Here is a 20093-nt window from a genome sequence, read left to right as displayed (position 1 = left end):
CAAGACAACTGTATTCTATTATATCAGTACAAAACACATCATAGAAATAATTCTTACTCGAGTAGGAATTTTGATTACAAATTGGTAATAAGTTAAAGTTAAGGTTGCTAATTACTAGTACTTTATATAGTATAAATATTACCTATGTTTACATTACCCAAATTATAGGAATATATTGTAATCAAAACAACAAAGTGACAAAATCATACAGCAAGCAAAATGCCTCAACAAGAGATTACAAATTTCTATTTCATTTAAATTGCATGACAAAATCAGACATCAACAGCAAAACAGTATACATATTTCTAGGCATGAAAAAACAAAAGCAGGCACAAACTTAGGTTTTTTAAAATAATGTAACACTTATAGGTAGAATATTAAACCCTCATTCATTTTCTCCAAGTCATGTTTTAGATAATACATGTATTATTTACTTTAATTTCATCTACATTATGCATTAAAGCATTTACACAGATATTCAAATAATGCCATATATAATGTACATTAAGTGCAAGTGATATAAATTATCCCACAAAGAAACAATGACTAACACATTAATAAAAGTACTCTATAATTGTGTTGTTTTCATAAAATGATCATTAGAAAATTGAGCAGCTGATGTGAAGGCAAGCTGACGTTATACTGACAGCTGAAGTCCATCAGTATTGCTGCACTAATGTACCAGTTGACCTGACTACTGACAGCTGAAGTCCATCAGTATTGCTGCACTAATGTACCAGTTGACCTGACTACTGACAGCTAAAGTCCATCAGTATTGCTGCACTAATGTACCAGTTGACCTGACTACTGACAGCTCAAGTCCATCAGTATTGCTGCACTAATGTTCCAGTTGACCTGACTACTGACAGCTAAAAGTCCATCAGTATTGCTGCACTAATGTACCAGTTGACCTGGCTACTGACTGCTAAAGTCCATCAAAATCGCTGCTATTACTCAAAAGATTAAAGAGCAAAAAGGTTAAATTCCCACAAAGCCAGAGAGTGCAAATTATATGAAACTAAAAAGAATAAATGAAAATCTAATCTAACACTTAAACAACACGAAAGTGCACCTTTAAAATCTAAGCATTTGAAAAACAATTTTGTAAAACAGTTTCAATGAATTGTTAAAATAACCCATCCTTTACAACAGGCAGCAAAATGATTTCAAGTTGCACATTGTTTTTTTTAAATGTTTGAAAAAAAGAAGAAAAAGATTTGATTTTTTTTTTACTCTGTTAATGCTTATGCAATATTATTGTAATTTTAAGATTACAAGTGATAACAAAAAATCTAGACATAAATTATCTTTAATAAGTACAAACTGATATGGAATATTCATTACTTTAAAAAAAAGTAATCCATGAGAGACAATAATGATTATTACATAGTAATATTATTACATAGTAATAACTTATTTATTTAATTTCCTATTATCAAGACAACCATTATCACGTCTTCAAACTGTTCCTTACTACTAATTCAATTCAGTTAAAGAGATTTCACTAGATAATTTATATTATTTTCATTCACTTTTTATGTGGTAAAACAATCCTCCATTCAAAAGAGAGAAAAAAACAATAACAATGGAAGATTTACATCAAAAACGTTAAAGTTAGCTTAACAGTCTAAAAAGTTGGCAGCCATAAGCAATTCTAGAGCAATTTCTGGTGCAATTGGGAACTCTGGAATCTCTGTTGAACTGTTTGTATATCGTACTTTGTAAGTGAAGTACATGCATACCTTCTGTAAAACGTGCGATCTGAAATACACAAATTGGATGAAGATATTTATAAAATTTTCTATTGAGCAATATGTCATTTTCTTTTTCTGGTGCTGTACCATAGACAAAGAAGCTTCGCAATGTACTAAGTCATTCATAATGATACTTGAGCCTGTTAGAATATAAAATGCATGTACCAATGAATTGAAGCTCATGAACTAATGTTTGAACCATAGATGCTCTACATGTTCTTTCTGACTAAACTGCTCACTGTTTATCAGCATTATTATCTAACAAGTGCTGTCACATGTCATTATGCTCAACTATTTTCTGTTTGGTAGAAAATATTTTGCATGGCTCTCATTGCTTAAGTTCAGAAAGACAATCAGTAAAAAATCATTCTAGAGATATGGGTCTCAATTATGATAAAAAGATGCCTAAATTTTCAGGTGTAAAACCTTAACCAGAAATGATTATAAAGGGTTATTACTCATGAAAAGGCCATGATAATTATGGGTCTTGGTTGATGAGCTAAAATTGTTATTTGAAAACATAAGCCAAGTTTCAATTGAATAACCTTAGTTGTTACCCTGGCCAAACTGCCACACAAGCTCACTAATGTTAGTGCAGCTAAACTCATATCAGATGTTCCCACTATATGCAAACTGACATGTCAGAAGAAAGTCTTCACTTTAAATCAGCTGCATAAATGGCATTTGCAATTTATTACATCTCTACAACTGAATAAATAAATAAAATCTAATTATAATTTCAATTAATATAACTACTAATTTAATAACTTTGACTTAATTCAATGAATTAGCGGTAGGTCTAAGGAATTAAGGAATGTACAGATTGATTCAAAATCAATGAGACCTTCAAACTCTTTTTGACCTTGGTATGCAATTTGATACATAATGCAGGAAACACAACAGATCAGGTTGTTCATTAGCAAAAGTTCTGCAGGGTCTAGACAGTCAACAATTAAATCACTCTTTGCTATACAACAGATCAATACTGTATATAACTATTTACCAAAGATAAAATGTCTTATTTACAGACAATATCTGATTCCAGAAAAGTAGCACATACATTCCAGTACAAAACATTTTAACATGACCAACATGATTAGGTGCTGGATTGCAAAAACACCCACGACCATATGCACTCGCTGAAGAACAAACATTGTGTATGAACAATCTGAAAACCTCCATGTTCCTTTTGACAGCATATATCCCATTTCAAGATAAGCAGGTAAATAAGCACTAGTGCTTTTTTAAATACTGATCCCTAGCTATACAGATCATGTCATGTATATCTGACAACAATGCGTTGATGATTTGTCAAGGGAGAGATGTGAAAGAAATAGAAAGCTTGAATCATTTCACATAGGAAACTTGTACCACATAAAACATACTTCCTTGCAAAATTTCCATTACATGAACTTTCAAACAATCTAAGGGAAACAACTCCCAATTTTATTTTTCATGGAGAGTCCTTAGTTAACCCTAAATCCTAGGACTTATGAGAAAAAGTTTTTGCAATAAAGACCGTTTCAAGTAACTGTCCTATCTTTTGTCTTAACTTAAGACTTATGACCAATTAACTCTCCTGAAAAGTTACAAAATACAATGGCACGCACATAATCCTGGATTGGAGTTACTATGTAATTGATTATAGCAAGTATAAAAGCAATGTATTGCCCTCTTATCATGTTGAGTGAAAATATATACCATATTGCACGAAAAACGATAAAATGACCGTTTTATTTAATTTCATAGTCTCAGGGTTGTCATTTAGAGGCGGCAGGAGGCCAAAATGCCTGTCTCAAATGCATTATGGGCCGCCTCAAAATTAAGAAAACACTCTTTGTTATGCATGATAAAGACAGAAATGACCGCCTCAAGTTCAAAACAAACCTTCTGCAAAAAATGTTAATGACAACCCTGCATGATAGTATTGTTTGTTTGTTTGTTTCATTTTACGCCTTTTTCCAACAGTATTTCAGTCATATAGGCGGGTAGTTTCCTAACCATCGTTCCTGGAGAGTTACACCAGTACTAGACTCCCTTCCTCCGCGCTAAACTACCAAAGCATCTCCCGGAGATAAAACCCATGCCAGAGAGGTAAATGGATTAGAAGTCATCGACTCTAACCCCTCGACCACGGAGGCGGTAATTTAAAAAAACGGTTACGAACCCCCTTGCTTGCTACGCAACTGCAATTGTACAGTGCGCAGTAATATTATTATTTATAGATGCGTCTTGTTTTGCACGCCATATTTGGCGCTACATTGTGACGTCATGTAAACAACTCTTCAAACGTCTGTACAGCTTTAATGACTGAATTAAAGATATTGGTCTTCGGATTTATTTTCTTAGTTAGACCATTATCTATCATTCTAGATAGTTTTCAAAACAAAATTCAACAAAAAGTTGTTTGATTTTGGAGTGGTTTTGACTTAGGACAATCTTAAGATACCTTTAAAACACTTCTAGACTTAGGAGCGTTTTTGGACATAAGTATAGGAGTCAATAGTTAGGACCTTTTTTAAGACTTTCTTTTAAACGCAAAATTGTCAAAATTTTTATCTTAAGACAAACATAAGACTTAGGACTCTCCATGAAACGCAGCCCAGCTTTTTAAATCTTTATTACAAATATAAAGAAAATGCCTATAAATGAACGTTTCCTGTTGTTGTCAATTTAATGGTAATGGACACTGGTTCGTCAATAAATGTTTAATAAAATTAAGCTTTTAAATCATCATGCTACATAATAATGTATGTTATTTTACATAAATCATAAAGATATTAGTATGGTGTAATTAGTAAGAACACTATCACAGTATACAGTCAATACATCAGGACACTAAAGAAGAATGTAAATTTCACTGTATTGTCTTTAATAAACCATTTCAATCAAAATAAGATTATTTAGTGAAAGCTTATACTTATCGTAATGCGTTATAAAGAATGATAACATAGACATTAAAAACTGTATGGTCCATTCATTACGTACATTTGGGAAATACGGTGCACTGCATAAACCACAGTAAGAGTTTATTAGAGAAATTATTTTTTGTCCAACAGGATTGCAGTATTTCAAATGAGTTGTAAAACATTTACTTTGGTAAATCGGCAAACTGTTAATCAGTCTAGTTAATCGACTGTTTATAAAGATAATTTAACACTAAGCAGGTACGCATTTACAAAATTTAATTAGTCTGACCAGTTTAACTTTGTAAATATGTACTTATAAACATTAACCTATACATAATGATTTAAATGTACATGTATATACTTACGGTATTTCTCTAAAATTTATTTCATTTGTTTCATTTTCAGCAAACTGACCTGCAACAACCAAAATAATTAATTTTAATTATAGTTATACAGGTCTGGAATTCAATATCAAGATAGAAAAGAATTCATTTTATGATCTAACTTTATGCTTTCATATAAACAAGAAAGTATTTATTTTTCTAAAATGTCCTTTTGTTAAATGCAAAAAATTAATAGAATTAAATCTAGGTTGGTATAAAAACACACTTTAATTCCTTGTTTCTTATGTAAAACTAGAACTCCATGATTCGGATGTGTCGCCTTGTGAACAATGTAGTTTAGGAGAAATGGCCAGGACAAAAATTAAATGGGAAATACCAAAGGGCAATAACTAAAAAAACAAGAGCTGTCGGTAGAACAGCAACGCTCGACTATTCTTAGTGCTTGATAGTAAAAAAAAATGCTTGATACAATTACCTCCTCCTGTTTACAGGTTGGGGTAATGATGGTGAACAAGTGTGCAAAGTTTCAAAGCAATATGTCAATGGACTTTGAAAATATTTGAACTATTACAAAAACTTTAACGTAAATTCTAAGTCGAAAAAGGGGCATAATTCTGTCAAAATGCTTGATACAGTTACCTCCTCCTGTTTACAGGTTGGGGTCATGATGGTGAACAAGTGTGCAAAGTTTCAAAGCCATATGTCAATGGACTTTGAAAATATTTGAACTATTACAAAAACTTTAATGTAAATTCTAAGTCGAAAAAGGGGCATAATTCTGTCAAAATGCTTGATACAGTTACCTCCTCCTGTCTACAGGTTGGGGTCATGATGGTGAACAAGTGTGCAAAGTTTCAAAGCCATATGTCAATGGACTTTGAAAATATTTGAACTATTACAAAAACTTTAACGTAAATTCTAAGTCGAAAAAGGGGCATAATTCTGTCAAAATGCTTGATACAGTTACCTCCTCCTGTCTACAGGTTGGGGTCATGATGGTGAACAAGTGTGCCAAGTTCCAAAGCCATATGTCAATGGACTTTGAAAATATTTGAACTATTACAAAAACTTTAACATAAGTGGTTACGCCGACGCGGACACCAACGCCGACGCTCGGGTGACTACAATAGCTCTACTTATTCTTATCGAATAGTCGAGCTAATAATAAGTGCAGATCAGCAGTTTCTGTGCACTGCACTTCTTATCAATAAGATCTATCATTCTATGATGTTTCAAGTCAATAGCTTTCATTCTTGAGGAGAAATGACAAGGACAAAAATAAAGTAAGAAAATCAACAAAGGGCAATAACTCAAAAAATAAGAAATGCAGAGTATTAGTTCTTATGCACTGCACTTTTTCTTAATGAGATCTATCATCCTATGAAGTTTCAAGTCCATAACTTTTATACTTTCGGAGAAATGGCCTGGACAAAAATTAAGTATGAAAATTTACAAAGGGCCATAACTCTAAAATTAAGATATGCAAAGTACCGATTCTTGTGCACTGCACTTCTTCTTAATGAGATCTATCATCCTATGAAGTTTCAAGTCCATAGCTTTTATACTCAAGGAGAAATGGCCCGGACAAAATTAAAGTATGAAAATCAACAAAGGGCAATAACTCAAAAAATAAGAAATGCAGAGTACCTGTTCTTGTGCACTGCACTTCTTCTTAATGAGACCTATCATCCTATGAAGTTTTAAGTCCATGGCTTTTATACATTAGAAGAAATGGCCCGGACAAAAATAAAGTATAAAAATTAACAAAGGGCAATAACTCAAAAATTAGGAAGTGCAGAGTACCGGTTCTTGTGCACTGCACTTCTTCTTAATGAGATCTATCATCCTATGAATTTTCAAGTCCATAGCTTTTTTAGTTGAAGAGAAATGGCCCGGACAAAATTAAAGTATGAAAATTAACAAAGGGCAATAACTCAAAAAAAAAAGAACTGCAGAGTAACGGTCCTTGTGCACTGCACTTCGGGTTATTGAAAGAAGCATGCATACCAAGTTTGAAGTCAATCAGACTTATAGTGACTGAGTTATGCTCCGGACAAGCTTTGGGGGACGCCGACACAGACGCCGCCGACACAGACGCCGCCGACAAAAGTAACCCCTATATGTCACCTTTTCAAGGCGACACAAAAAATATCATAACATGACAAATATTCATTTACAATGTACCTTCTACGTTTCTTAAAGGGTATAAAGCTATATATATATCTATTATCGAATGCTTTTTTTTTATTCAAAATGGTAAAATTATGTCATTTCCATAATCTTTTGGTTGTTATCTAAAAAGTTGTAACCTGGAATGTTTCTGTTACTTAAAACACATGAATACTGTATACAAACAGAATTAAATGTTCTGAATCAAAATATGCAGCAGTTAGCTTTAACTTCAAGATTGATTTCAATTGTGAAATATTGATTTTGTTTATGCCCGATTCGCTAAAAACGAAATTTACCAACATATACAACATATATATTATTTCTTTCATACATTTATTTTGGAACTATTTTTTTTTCAAAATTCAAACAAAATTATTGCAAACTGCAAGCAGCAGAGAGCAAGATAAATCTTAATACACATTAAATATAATTTATATGAACCTTTTTTTTTTGTTGGGTTATTAAGCTGCACCAACACCAACTGTACAGGTCATATGACGACTTTTCAGCTTTACTGATGGAAGAAGACCTTGGGTACCTTTATGCATTATATTAGGTACAAAAAGGCACCCGAGTAGAACCACCAACATTATGTAAACTTGCTGGATAGCTTCCTCACATGAAAGAATCCAAAGTCCCTAGTGGGACTTAAACCTACAATCTAACAAATTTTGAGTATTCATTATCATTGATATTAACATTAATTCCTACATTAAAAATGGAGTACATAAATCGTAAGCATGCTTCCTGAAGTCTAATATAATAACTGAGTTATCAGTATTTTATCATGAAATCCGAATGTGAACTAATATGAAAATACAATAGTTAGTATAATAATACATACCTGGCCCACTCAACATAGCTTTAATAGTGCCAGATGTTAAAGCGTGATCTCTTTTAACAATAAATTCATGACCATCTGATGACACAAGTTTTACATACATAGCATCTGGCCCTTCACAGCCCCCATACACCTTCTCCTCATCCCCTTTATCTCCTTTCTCATCAGACATTATGTTGTTTTAACCCCAAACTGAAAATGAAAATTGTGGCATCTCAGTTAATCTATCAGTTGTTGGTTACTATTAAAAGAGAAAAAATTCTTTTAAGTTTGTTTGGTGAAGTTTATTTCCAGTCAAACATAATATACTGATGTACAGTTAAATTACATTATAAATTTGAGGTTTTAACACATACATTGTATATCTAGTTTTGTTCAATTATGAAAATTGAAGATGAGATAAACCTTGCTATCAACCATTTTTTAGGTAATGAAGTATTCGTTTTTTGAAACAATTACAAACATCAATCTGAATTTTTGTCTGAATATCTCATATAATTTCATGAGGTGAGACTTATTAGACCGATGAAACGTGATAAACTGCACATCACTTTTCTAACATTTAAATGGCAAATATGTGAGTAAGCGTTACACCCCTATTTTGTCAGTTCAATATGCTGTGTTTTGTTATAGTGTAGAAACGTATAAATAACAGTGCCAGGGCTTTTAGTGGGATTTATCATCTTCATTTTCTCTTTGGGACCTTTTAACATGGCTTTAAATAATACTGGCTTCTTGAACTTTAAAAGCCAAATTTTAACATTTAGTCCTTTCATCTGATGCAGCTTTTAAGTTTTGGGACGCGTAACAAAACCTTATCAGAAAAAACACTGTCAATAACATCAATTACACAACTTAATTCAGACCTTGACACTTTGGATCAGGCATTTGTTAGTCCGAATAACTCTGGATTGCGATTCACACATTAAAAAAATTAAAAAATTCTAAGTTATTGCATAAAACCTTCATTTCACTTTTGTCTTGTATACATTTCACATGCATGCATTTACCCTGTTAACAAACATTTATTTTCAACTAAACTTAAATTCTAAACTGTTGCTATAGGAAGTAATGTAGAACCCATTCTTTACAAGTATTTTTATTTTTCATTTTATATGTTTTTCTAAACAATACTGTTATTTCTTTTAGTATTAGAACAATTTGATGATCTGTGGTACGATCCATGAATTGTTTACCTACAGCTCTACCTACAACAGTCAAGAGTACAAGGGTCAACAGTACAAGGGAAAACAATGAGAAAATTTGCCCTCCTACAGGCACAGTTCTATCAAAACAGAGAGACAGACTCCAGGAGAATATAAATGACGGATTCACCTTTCATTTTTTGAGAAAAACAAGTTATTTGTAAAAATGTTAAAAGCACACAGATTGTTTTTATAAACAGATTAACCCTGAATCAAATGGTAAAACATTTTGAAAAGTTGGCAGTGAAGTGCTGATTTTTTTTTACCTCTCTAAGAATATCAAGTAGTGTATGTTCTTAAGGTGACAACAGACACTTTCCGTGGTACTCACATAAATGTCATTTAAACCAAGTTATTTTAGTAATAATTGTTATTTATTTAATCTTTGTGCATTAAATGTCGTTGATCATCATAAAAAATAACATATTTGAAAAAAATGCCTTTGTAAATGATTGATTTTGAATAAAAATCCTAAAATTTTAAATCGTCATATCAAAGTCATTTTTTTTTTTTTTTTCACATCAAACTTTTGGAAAATAACCATACTTATATTATCTGGGGAACCGTGTCTCAAATTTTTTCTATCTTTTCTCAAAAAAATATTACGTAACGTCAAACATTTTATGCGGCTTTTTTCACCATACATATTACGTAATTAAAGATAATTAAGTCGCTGATTGAGCAAACAAAAATCCCTGACACGGTTCCCTCCGTAAATGAATTTCCTTTCATGTGCTTTAAACCGCATGTTAATTGCTTATTAAAAAAGTTATGCTGATTCAAAGTTAGTCCGACCCGCATCAAACGAAGTGTCATAAATCGGCTGTTCTCTCTCGGACCCCTACGTTTCACGCTAAATAATTGCATAATACACAAATATCGCACCAGAGAGGGTCACAACTTGCGGTAACATACTCTAACAACATTTTATGACCCAGTGACATCTGACCAATTAAAAAGCTGCTGATTAATATCAGTTTATAACAGAAATTTCTTCAATTCTTAACGTGATTTACTGTCCGTCTGGTATCTGTCGCACATGTCACGTGACTATCGGTAAAATTTGAGGCACTCAGTGGGGGGAAATGGAACGCATTTGCGCACCGCTGGCGGGGTATTTAATTGTTTCCTTTTTGAAGTTTATTATTAGTATCATCAGCATATTATTGTATTATACCAGTGTCACTCTGCCTGTGCATTTGTGTATGAAATTCCGTTAAAATATAAAATAAAATAAGAAAAAACTGAGCTTCTGATAGTCTTTTAAAGTCCATGGTAGATGTACAAATAAGAACGGGATATTATATATTTTTTCCACCAAATTGATAATGCTTCACATATTTAAATAGAAATAAAAGGTATTACTCGATCATTATGATCTGGCCTTCTTGACTTCTATTATCATGAATATCATCTATGCACGGCATAGAGATCCAGTTTCTACTGGGATAGACAATAAATTTCATACTTTGTCCCAGATTTATAAGTACTGTGTCCGATTTACTGGCGAACAATTTATTTTCACTGAGAATATATTTTAATATCTTTTTTTATTCATAGAGAAATAATCATCCTTAGACAATCTAAAATGGTTAAGAAATTTGTCAGGGACACCTTACCACAAGTCATATATAGGCGTTCACATAAAAAATGTTGTCTGTTATGTTGTTGTTTTACTTGACATTGTTAGAAAATGAGGTTGAATGTAAAGTAAGCCCTTGAATCCGTACAAAAGTCTATCAACTCAATGTAATATCTATCAGATTAACGGGACAGACAAATTATTTTCACACATTATGGATATTTTAGCAACTACATTTTTAATCAACCCCGTGGTCGTGCGATTTGCCGCTATGCTTAATTATTTATGTTTCATACATTATGTTACGTACATTGGCCGACAATTTCTTAACTTATAAAAAAGGGTTATTGTTGAGATATTCATAAAAGATGTACGGTAGTTGTACGATACATGTATTACGAGAAGTATGGACCAGTATGGACCTGTAATTCACGGATATATGGAACTACCGATTTCCCTCATTGATGCCTCAACAGGGGGCGGAGCGTTATCAATTATCGACAGGTTACGCGAATAGCAGATACAGATAGTATAGGTACCGTTTTAAAACGTTTAGAAACACTTTTTTTGGACTAACTGCTTCCAAACTTAAATCACGAATGTGTTAAGAAAAGGTTGATAAATCTACTTAGCAAAAAATCTCATTTTAGGTATTTTCAGTGATAATTGACTCCGTTGTCACCTTAAAGAAGTTACTTGGTTCATCAAAAGTTTTTATCAGGATATGCTTTACTTTATTCCATAGCATGCTCAAAGAAAGAATACCAGGGCATCAGAGTTCTGGCATGATTACAGGCATCAGAAAATATTTCAGTGTCACTTGTCCTGCAGGCTGCAGGAGTAATAGCTTCTAAATCCAATTTGCAGGCAGTATTTTTCTACTTGTCCCGCATCAAGTTCTCTGAAATTTTACCTGTAACTAAGAGCGGACAAGTTGAGTTTTTGACCTCTGGTGATTATTGGTGGACTTTTGCAATAGGGCTATCTTCAGTGTACTGTTCTATCACAGTATAAATACGAGTACGCTAAAGGCCTTGCTAGGCTTTGAAAATCGAAATAATATTATTCCCTACAATTTGTTGGCGAGGCTGGTTATTACTGACTTGGTCAGGAAATTGGTTGCATGGATAATATACCTTACATAGTTTATATAAAGTAAATGGGTGCTGGATAGTTATTTTGTTCTTGAAGATCAACTGGAGATTATTTAAATACAATTTAAAATTATTGACAAGAAAAATGCCCTAAATGCCTGTGATCAAAATCAGTCAACATACAGTGCCCTCCAAAAGTCCTTGGACATACTTAAAATTTATCATTCACTCGCAAACTTTGTTTCATCTTTCAATGGTTTATAATTGAATTTGGTTCTGTTAATGAGTAGAATAAAGGGGGGTAATTCAAAAAAGCATTTCATAAAAATTCAGCAATAACAGTGCTTTAATAAATTAGATATTTGACATTTAACATTCTCTAGTAAAGATATGAAATTTCAAATAATAAAATTAAGTTTCTCCTAAGAAAGGTTTCCACCGTGTTTTGCATCAAAAATGTGCTTTATATTGAAAATATGAAACCTGTATATCAACTCCAATTCAAAATGCTAACATTAGAGGAAAGATTACAATGCCATATTATGAGGGAGCAGGGAGTCTCAGTAGCGGATATCGCCATTCGTTTGGATCGACCAAGGTAAAAGATTAGCTTTCTTAAAATGTGTCTTGTTCAAAATTTTAAGCCAAATTGTGTTTTTCTTTTACTGCTATATGCTATTAATCTTGCTGTTCTAATTTTATTTTCTAATCTGTCGTTGTTTACTTCAGGTCAACAGTCTACCACACTCTGAAACGGTATGAGGCCACTGGTAGTCACAAAGGTCGTGCTAGGACAGGGAGGCCAAAAGTTTCAGACAAAAGAGATGACCGTCTATTAGTGCGAGCTTCACTGCAAAAAACAGGAAAGCAACAGTGAATGAACTACGAAGAGATTGGCAATGCTCAAATGTGTTTGCTTCCGCAACAACAGTGAGACATCGTCTACACGAGGCAGGACTTTATGGCCATTTGGCTGTAAAGAAGCCTTTGCTTTCACCAAGACACAGGCAACTCCGTTTGAACTTTGCCAGAGAGCATGCTGATTGGTCTTGGGTTGATTGGTCAACTGTGATGTTCTCAGATGAGTCTAAATTTAATTTATTCCAAAGTGATGGGCGTGTTTATGTTCGCAGACGTTCAGGTGAACAATTAAGAGATGACTGTGTTACCCCAACTGTCAAATTTGGGGGTGGTAGTGTGATGGTGTGGGGAGCAATGAGTTATAGGGGCACTGGGTTTCTGTCTTGTGTTGATGGCCGACTTAATTCACATGGATAAATCAAGATTCTTGAGGACTGTGCTATACCTTTGGCGCATTTGTTGGAGTATGGTAACAACTTCATCTTCCAGGATGATGGTGCTACCTGCCATAGAGCTAGAATTGTTGAACAATGGAAAGAGGAGAATGAATTTAAGTGTTTAAAATGGCCCCCTCAGTCACCTGACTTTAACCCCATTGAAAATTTGTGGCAGATTGTGAAAATTGAACTAAGAAATAAACACAGCCATAATCTCCGTGAGCTGGAACAAAATGTGAAAACTGTTTGGGATTCAATACGTCCTGAATCATGTGAAAGGCTTGTTAAAAGTATGCCACAAAGGATTCAAGCTGTTATAAGGGCCAGAGGAGGTCACACAAAGTACTGAAGCAGATCACTTCTTTCGTAATTAACATCATGTTGATGTCCACAGTTTTCAAATTTTCTTGTTGTTTGTGCATTATACTGAGATGTTAACTGTTTTTTGTGATTATACAAAACTAAATAAATACTTTTACCACTTTATCATCATTTTACTTATGATTTATGTTTTACATCATCTTAATTGTGTAAACACTACCAAAAATAGTTTGTCCAAGAACTTTTGGAGGGCACTGTAGCTAAAGAGACTTCAAAAAACAGGTTTTATAGTACTGCTAGACCTGTTCACTGAAGCCAATTCCATATCGAAAGTCAACCAGAACTGTGACTGACATATTTATGTCATGCTGTTATTCAATAAATTTGCGTGATCTGGACAAAAGCTATTTTAATACAGGTAGTCAGATATATTTGGGACACTTCAGTCTATATTTTTGAACACAGAACGTTAGATTGATGAAATAATGCCTCAAAGTTTTTCAGTGGGTTTACATTTCATAAAATTCGCCGCCATTGCTGCCCTAATTATCATGTGACTAGGGAGAATTTAGGTTCGGATACCTTTGCATGACATTTGGTGACCCATGACCCCAAATCAGGGCTTCCACTAGGATTTTTTTTTAGGAAGTCAGGACTTCCTTTCAAGGAATTTTGGAAGTCATGAGGTAAATTTCTGGAAGTCAGTTGTTCTTACGCGTATAATTTTCATGTTTCAATGTTTGATTTATAGTATGGGATGGTACAAGTAAAAGCAATTATTTTAATCACAAGATTCTGAAAAAGTCATTCCTTTTTATGTTTTAAGTTCAAAGTATCTTTACATGATTGTTGGGTAAATATTTTCAATAGAAGTAAGAACATTACCCTGAAAAGGACTGTATTGTTGTTATTTAAGGACAGTGGTAGCCATGTAGAACCCTTCAGTGATAACATTCAAATAATTGCTCATTGGTATAACAAAAAAAAATATTTCTAGAAAACTTTTAATTCTTTAATCAATCATGGTACAAGTAGATTCTGAAATGTGTATGATGGGTTCTTCTTTTTCTACCTCTGGAACAGTACCATACAGCTGTTGTCTCATGTGATCAGCCTGCACAGCATTTATTCATTGTGTTTTAAAAGAGTGGATCTCTGTAGATTTCCTGAAATAAAAAAAAAACATGACATCCTTTAGCATTGTTATAATTCTTATTTGTAAAATAAAAATTGTTGTTTAAATATCTCTTGTGTTTAAAATTATTTACTACCGAACACAATTTCAGTGTATCAAATGAATCTTAACACAATAACAACCCAAAATGGTTAAATTTAATCAGGTTTAATCAGGCTTGTAAATTGAAAGTTTTATGAAAATAATAAAAAAAAAGAAAAAGAAAAAAAATAGCTGAATGTACGCGTGTGGTTGTTCTTTTTGGATTCATATGAAAATAATTTCGAACACCGTTCTTGACCAAATTATTTTTTTTAATTACGTTTTTGAGATACGCCAAATTTTTTTGAGAGTGGGTAGGGAAAAAGATTTTTAAATGTAACTTTGCTTCTCATAATTAGCGAGTGAAAAAAATATAAAATCAAATCAACATCTATAGAATGTGTGAAAATAAAACGTCTTTAACTTCAAAAAGGAAAAAAAAATCAAAAGACAAAAACACGCTTCGCCGACTCGGCAAACTTTCGGATACATTCAAACTACCGATGCACACAATAATGAATAAATCATTTTATCTAATTAAAGTAAAAACAGATACCTACCACAGTTTATGTCAATTAACTATCCATTATCCGTACAAAACAAACAACTAATCCAATCACTTTGTTTTCACGCTTAATATCAAGGTCATAAATCAACACTCGCTAATTCGTCACGCGCCAGGTGCATTCGCATAATTTCACCCATCGCTGTCATGTCAACCATTCAATTCAGGGGGCGGAGTTAAATAAATAATCCAATCGTACGCCTTGAAAGTGAGAAAAGGTCGGAAAATAGTTGTGGCTAAGTCACGGCTTACGATTTTCGCCGTATTCCTAAATTTTTGGAAGTCAGCGGTACGTCATTGATCTTAATTTTCGGCGTACAGATACGATTTTCGGGCGTAATTTACGGCCGTACGCCCGTTAACGGAAGCCCTGCCCCAAATGCTATTTTTATATGGAAACATGGCTTTGCAATAATGAATTACAGTGTATTTATTCAATAACAGACATTGTACCAAAAACATATTGGATTTATATTGTTTTGAGTGATGATTTATGAATTATTTGTTTGTTTTTATTTAATATCATTCACTTACTAAAAATAGTGTATGGTCCATTACTAAAAATAGATGCTAGAATTCCCAAAACTTGAAGTCCCGCGAGATTTCATTTGGAAGCAGACTCCATATTGGTAAACATTCTCTACATATTTCCCTAACAAATAGTTGGGTACACAATGTCATTGAAGTTTCATTTAAATTAAAAACAAAACATGAATTGATTTGATTTGTTTATCAAACGTTATTTTAATTTGACCAAAATTTGATTAATAAGGGTGATTTTAATACGGGGAAGTCAAAGACCGGGCCCGCGAAGCGGGTCCGGGCTTTGGCTTGCCCGGCTATAGACTACACGTGTATATTTAAAAGAAAATCAAATAAAAAACAATTAAAAAATATATAGAATTCTATACCTATCAATGAAATTTTCAGTGTCAGTTCAAGTCGGGCGCCGCCATTTACAATGTAACTCAATGATAATAGGCGGGGTATTCCGATAACGGAACAAATCTCAACTTTTCGGATTAGTAATAATCGTCGAGTGTTCCGAGTGAAAACGGAAGCGGTGTATGTAATACCGAATGACACCTTTAAAACGGAAAGAATGAAAGGATTTTTTAACGACTTCCCCGTTCATAGGCTTTGCCTAATTTCATATAAGGTTTTTAAATACAGCACACAAACTGCCAAAATTCTGGTAGCCTAACCCTTAGCAAATAGGGTTGACCCATATATTTACTGTCGCACAACGTCAAAATAAAAGCAACATATAAAGTTATGGAAGCCAGAACTACAGTCAAAACTACTATGAAATTAAAATAAGTCAACACTACTATGAAATTCCCCTTCAAAATGATGGTTTTGTCTATATTGAAAGATTTATTTAGCAATAGCATTGAAATTATTAATAAATTTAAATTACAGACATAAAGAAATCCGAACATAAAAATTTCTTCCAAATTATTTCACAAAATTTAATAAATAGAGCAAATACAAAAAAAAATTCTATCAGGAATAAAGACTACAATATCAAATCTTAATCAAGAGAAAAAGAGAATAAACGACTGAGAAATAAAATAATATGCGTCATTCTCAAATTTGGCTACTGTACACTGATGTAAACAAAGCGAAAAATATAGACAACCATTATCTTTAAATATTGCGTCAATGTAACTATAAATGATAAGACGCCGAAATTACTCTACTGCTACTTACAAAGAAAAGGGGCGCTTACGAGGGACTTATTCTAATTCACCGTGAAGAACGGTGTTTTTTTTTCGGCGAGCAGGCGCTTGTCCCTATCAACAGTTCCCCGGATGTTGGTGACCCCGTGAGAAAGTTACCACTACACCGCTTTTGACACGGAGGAGTAATTAGTCTGGAGTTCCTTCCCCTTTCGCTACTAATACTTGTTAGATGCCGGGAACCAAAATAAGGGGGATACTAATCGACGGTCTCCGCAAAATCGACGGTCTTTGACGGTCTCCAAAGACCGTCGAAGACCGTCTATTGTAGGAGACCGTCGATTAGTAGGTTATCACACAAATCGCCGGTCTCGCGATGAATTGATAAGAATGATTTAGAAATAATTAATAATAGGTCAATTAACAATTTTCTTTTACGACGATACTTTATTTATGTCAATATTTAAGGATATTAATAGGGAAAGAAATGATTAGATAAAAAAGGGAAAAATATAAAAAATATGGGGAAATAAGATATTGTTATGCAGCAAATTAGATAAACAAATTAACAATGAAATATATTGAAGTATAAAAATGTTGAATTTATTAATAAATATCAAGGTCTTATATTTTTATTTAGATCTATATAATTATTGTTAGTAGTAGTTAGTAGTAGTTAGTAGTAGTTAGTAGTAGTAGTAGTAGTAGTAGTAGTAGTAGTAGTATAAATATAAATTTGTGAGTTTATGCATATTTGCATATATTCTAAAGACCGTCGAAGACCGTCAATGGGGAGAGACCGTCGATTTGTAGTTTATAGATAAAGACGGTCTCATGGTATAGTTTTATGTCTACAAAGGCCGTCGATTGTAGTAGACGGTTGATTAGCAGGTTACTATACAAATCGACGGTCTCGTGATTATACATTAATTTGATGGATATTACATAGTTATTAATTAATTTAGCCGGTCAATAAGCAAATTCTCTAAGATAATGATTTATTGATTTCAGTATTTTTTTATAATTTGTAAAATAACAAATACGATTTAAAAATGAATAAGATAAAACATAATTAACATGCCATTATTTTATTTTATTATTTTTTTATTTTTTTTAAGACAATGAAATATATTGGAATATAAAAATGCTATTAAATTTATTAGAAAATATCAATGTCTAATATTTTTATTTATATCATAAGTAATAGTAGTAATTAGTAGCAGTAATATTATTTCGATGTTTTAGCTTAAAAAATACATACATAAATTTGTGAGTTTATGCACATTTGTATATATTCTAAAGACCGTCGAAGACCGTCAATGGTGAGAGACCGTCGATTTGTAGTTTGACCGTTGATTGTAGGAGACCGTCTATTAGTAGGTTACTATACGAATCGACGGTCTCGTGTTAATCTATGTTACCAGCCAATAACCATTTTTTCTAAGACGATAGTTTTTTTGTGTCAAACTTTTTTGATGATTTGTAAAAAAAGTAAGTAAGATATTCCTAAAAAAAGGATATAATACAATTAATATGATTTTTTGATGACTGTCAATTAATCGATAGATCATTGTTATTTTTCCAGATTTCCCCTTTTTGTATTTATGAGTGGTTTTTATTTGTATTTTTTTAAATATTAACTTCGTCGATAATATTATCACTTGTATAAGTAATAATAGTATAGTCAGAATAATTTAAACAGAAAAAATGTTAATTTGTAAGTTTGCACACAATTGTCTAAGACCGTCAACAGGGAGACCGTCGATTATAGTCTACAGTAGTTTGATAAATATCGACGGTCTCGTGGAGACCGTCGATTAGTAGGTTACTACACAAATCGACGGTCTCGTGATTATACACCAATTTAATGGATATTATATAGTTATAAATTAAGTTAGCCGGTCAATAAGCAAAACATTGTTTTTTCTCTCTTTATTCTTTTCCTTTTTCTTTTTTTTTCTTGTTTAAGGTCTAAGATTTTATGTTACATGAACTCTCTCTATATTATTATTATAAGTAGTAGTATAATCTCGATATTTTTAATTTAAAAATCTATAAAAATGTGTTAGTTTACGCACAATTGTATATATTCTAAAGACTGTCAAAGACCGTCAATGGAGAGAGACCGTGGATTAGTAGTTTCATAAATATCGACGGTCTCGTGGTATGGTTATGTCTCCAAAGACCGTTGATTGTAGGAGACCGTCGATTAGTAGGTTAATATACGAATCGACGGTCTCGTGTTATTAATTTATGTTATTAAGTATCAAAATATTAATACCGTCGTTAAAATTGCCTATGCATGGTGAATTGATTTTTCCACATATTAAACAAGCAAGACTGCTCTATGTAGTCTTAATAGTAAATACCACACATTGACTTGATTGCAGTAACATTGAGTAACAAACTTTGTACTAATGTTTTCATTCAATAACTTTCTCCATAATAAAACCCAATGTCACGTTACTTTAGTAATTATTCTAGAATGTTATTTCAAATTAACAAAAATTTATATTATAGTGTTGAGGATAAACTGTTTTAAACATAATTAAATACACATGTTTACATAGCAGACATATCATCAGAAAAAAAATCTACACATAAACAGATGTCATGTGCATTGGCGTTTTACAAGGGGCAGGACGTGAAGTGGTTGCACACTTGGTTCAAGCGAGCGAATTGGTTGCAAACTTGACAAAATGGAAAACACGGCGTGATTTTTTGAAACGGGTGAACGAATTTTTGCCAGGCAAGTGGGTTTCTTTGTTATTTTGAAGTTCATTAGTATGTCTATTCCATAATGCAATATATATACCACACTCGGTTTAAGGTTTCAGCATCCTAGATTCTGTTTTGACGAAGTTATTGAAGATATAAACTGATCATGTAGATATTTTGAAATTTGACATGTGACCGTTCTGGTCGGTTTTTCTCCTAATTTATTCGAATTTGTAAGTTTTGAACTGCATTTAACAATAACAAAATATGTTTCTGTCAATGCAGTACAAATGGTTTAGTTCGCAAGTCCGAAGATAACGTTCAATACACAAAAATATATTGTTCAAGCACATTTTGGTTGCAGACTTATACTTCAAGCATTTTTGGTTGCA

At 32.7% G+C, this 20093-nt stretch overlaps 1 protein-coding gene and 1 long non-coding RNA gene across 3 annotated transcripts; one reads left to right on the top strand and one right to left on the bottom strand.

The window, feature by feature from the left end:
* The first annotated feature begins 637 nt into the window (after positions 1-637).
* LOC132728253 (uncharacterized) lies at positions 638-1139 on the top strand. Its single transcript, XR_009625460.1, has 2 exons — positions 638-875; positions 932-1139. It is a non-coding gene; the product is annotated as an uncharacterized LOC132728253 (long non-coding RNA).
* A 213-nt stretch (positions 1140-1352) lies between these two features.
* On the bottom strand, positions 1353-17174 carry LOC132728236 (elongin-C). 2 transcript variants are annotated; one of them, XM_060713845.1, is made up of 4 exons: positions 17015-17174; positions 8024-8212; positions 5029-5077; positions 1353-1761 (listed from the first exon to the last, which is right to left on the bottom strand). In XM_060713845.1, exons 2-4 carry the CDS (start codon positions 8190-8192, stop codon positions 1620-1622), a joined length of 360 nt encoding a protein of 119 aa, XP_060569828.1. In that variant the 5' UTR covers positions 8193-8212; positions 17015-17174; the 3' UTR covers positions 1353-1619. The 2 variants fall into 2 exon arrangements, with proteins under 2 accessions (XP_060569828.1, XP_060569836.1); XM_060713853.1 differs by having other exon boundaries at positions 17034-17170.
* Between the last annotated feature and the right edge of the window lie 2919 nt (positions 17175-20093).

Source organism: Ruditapes philippinarum, unplaced genomic scaffold (genome assembly GCF_026571515.1).
Source record: "Ruditapes philippinarum isolate M1 unplaced genomic scaffold, ASM2657151v2 ctg13558_1_1_1_1, whole genome shotgun sequence".
Lineage (NCBI taxonomy): Eukaryota > Metazoa > Mollusca > Bivalvia > Venerida > Veneridae > Ruditapes > Ruditapes philippinarum.
The sequence above is the reverse complement of the archived record's forward strand: the minus strand, read 5'-3'. Positions and strand labels throughout refer to the sequence as shown.

Excerpts from the sequence above, each read along its gene's own strand:
- LOC132728236 (XM_060713845.1), bottom strand. The coding sequence starts at position 8,192 with ATGTCTGATGAGAAAGGAGATAAAGGGGATGAGGAGAAGGTGTATGGG. Across the intron at positions 5,078-8,023 it reads AGCTATGTTGAGTGGGCCAG|GTCAGTTTGCTGAAAATGAA; the intron begins GTATGTATTATT and ends TGGTTGTTGCAG. Across the intron at positions 1,762-5,028 it reads ATAAATTTTAGAGAAATACC|ATCGCACGTTTTACAGAAGG; the intron begins GTAAGTATATAC and ends TGTGTATTTCAG.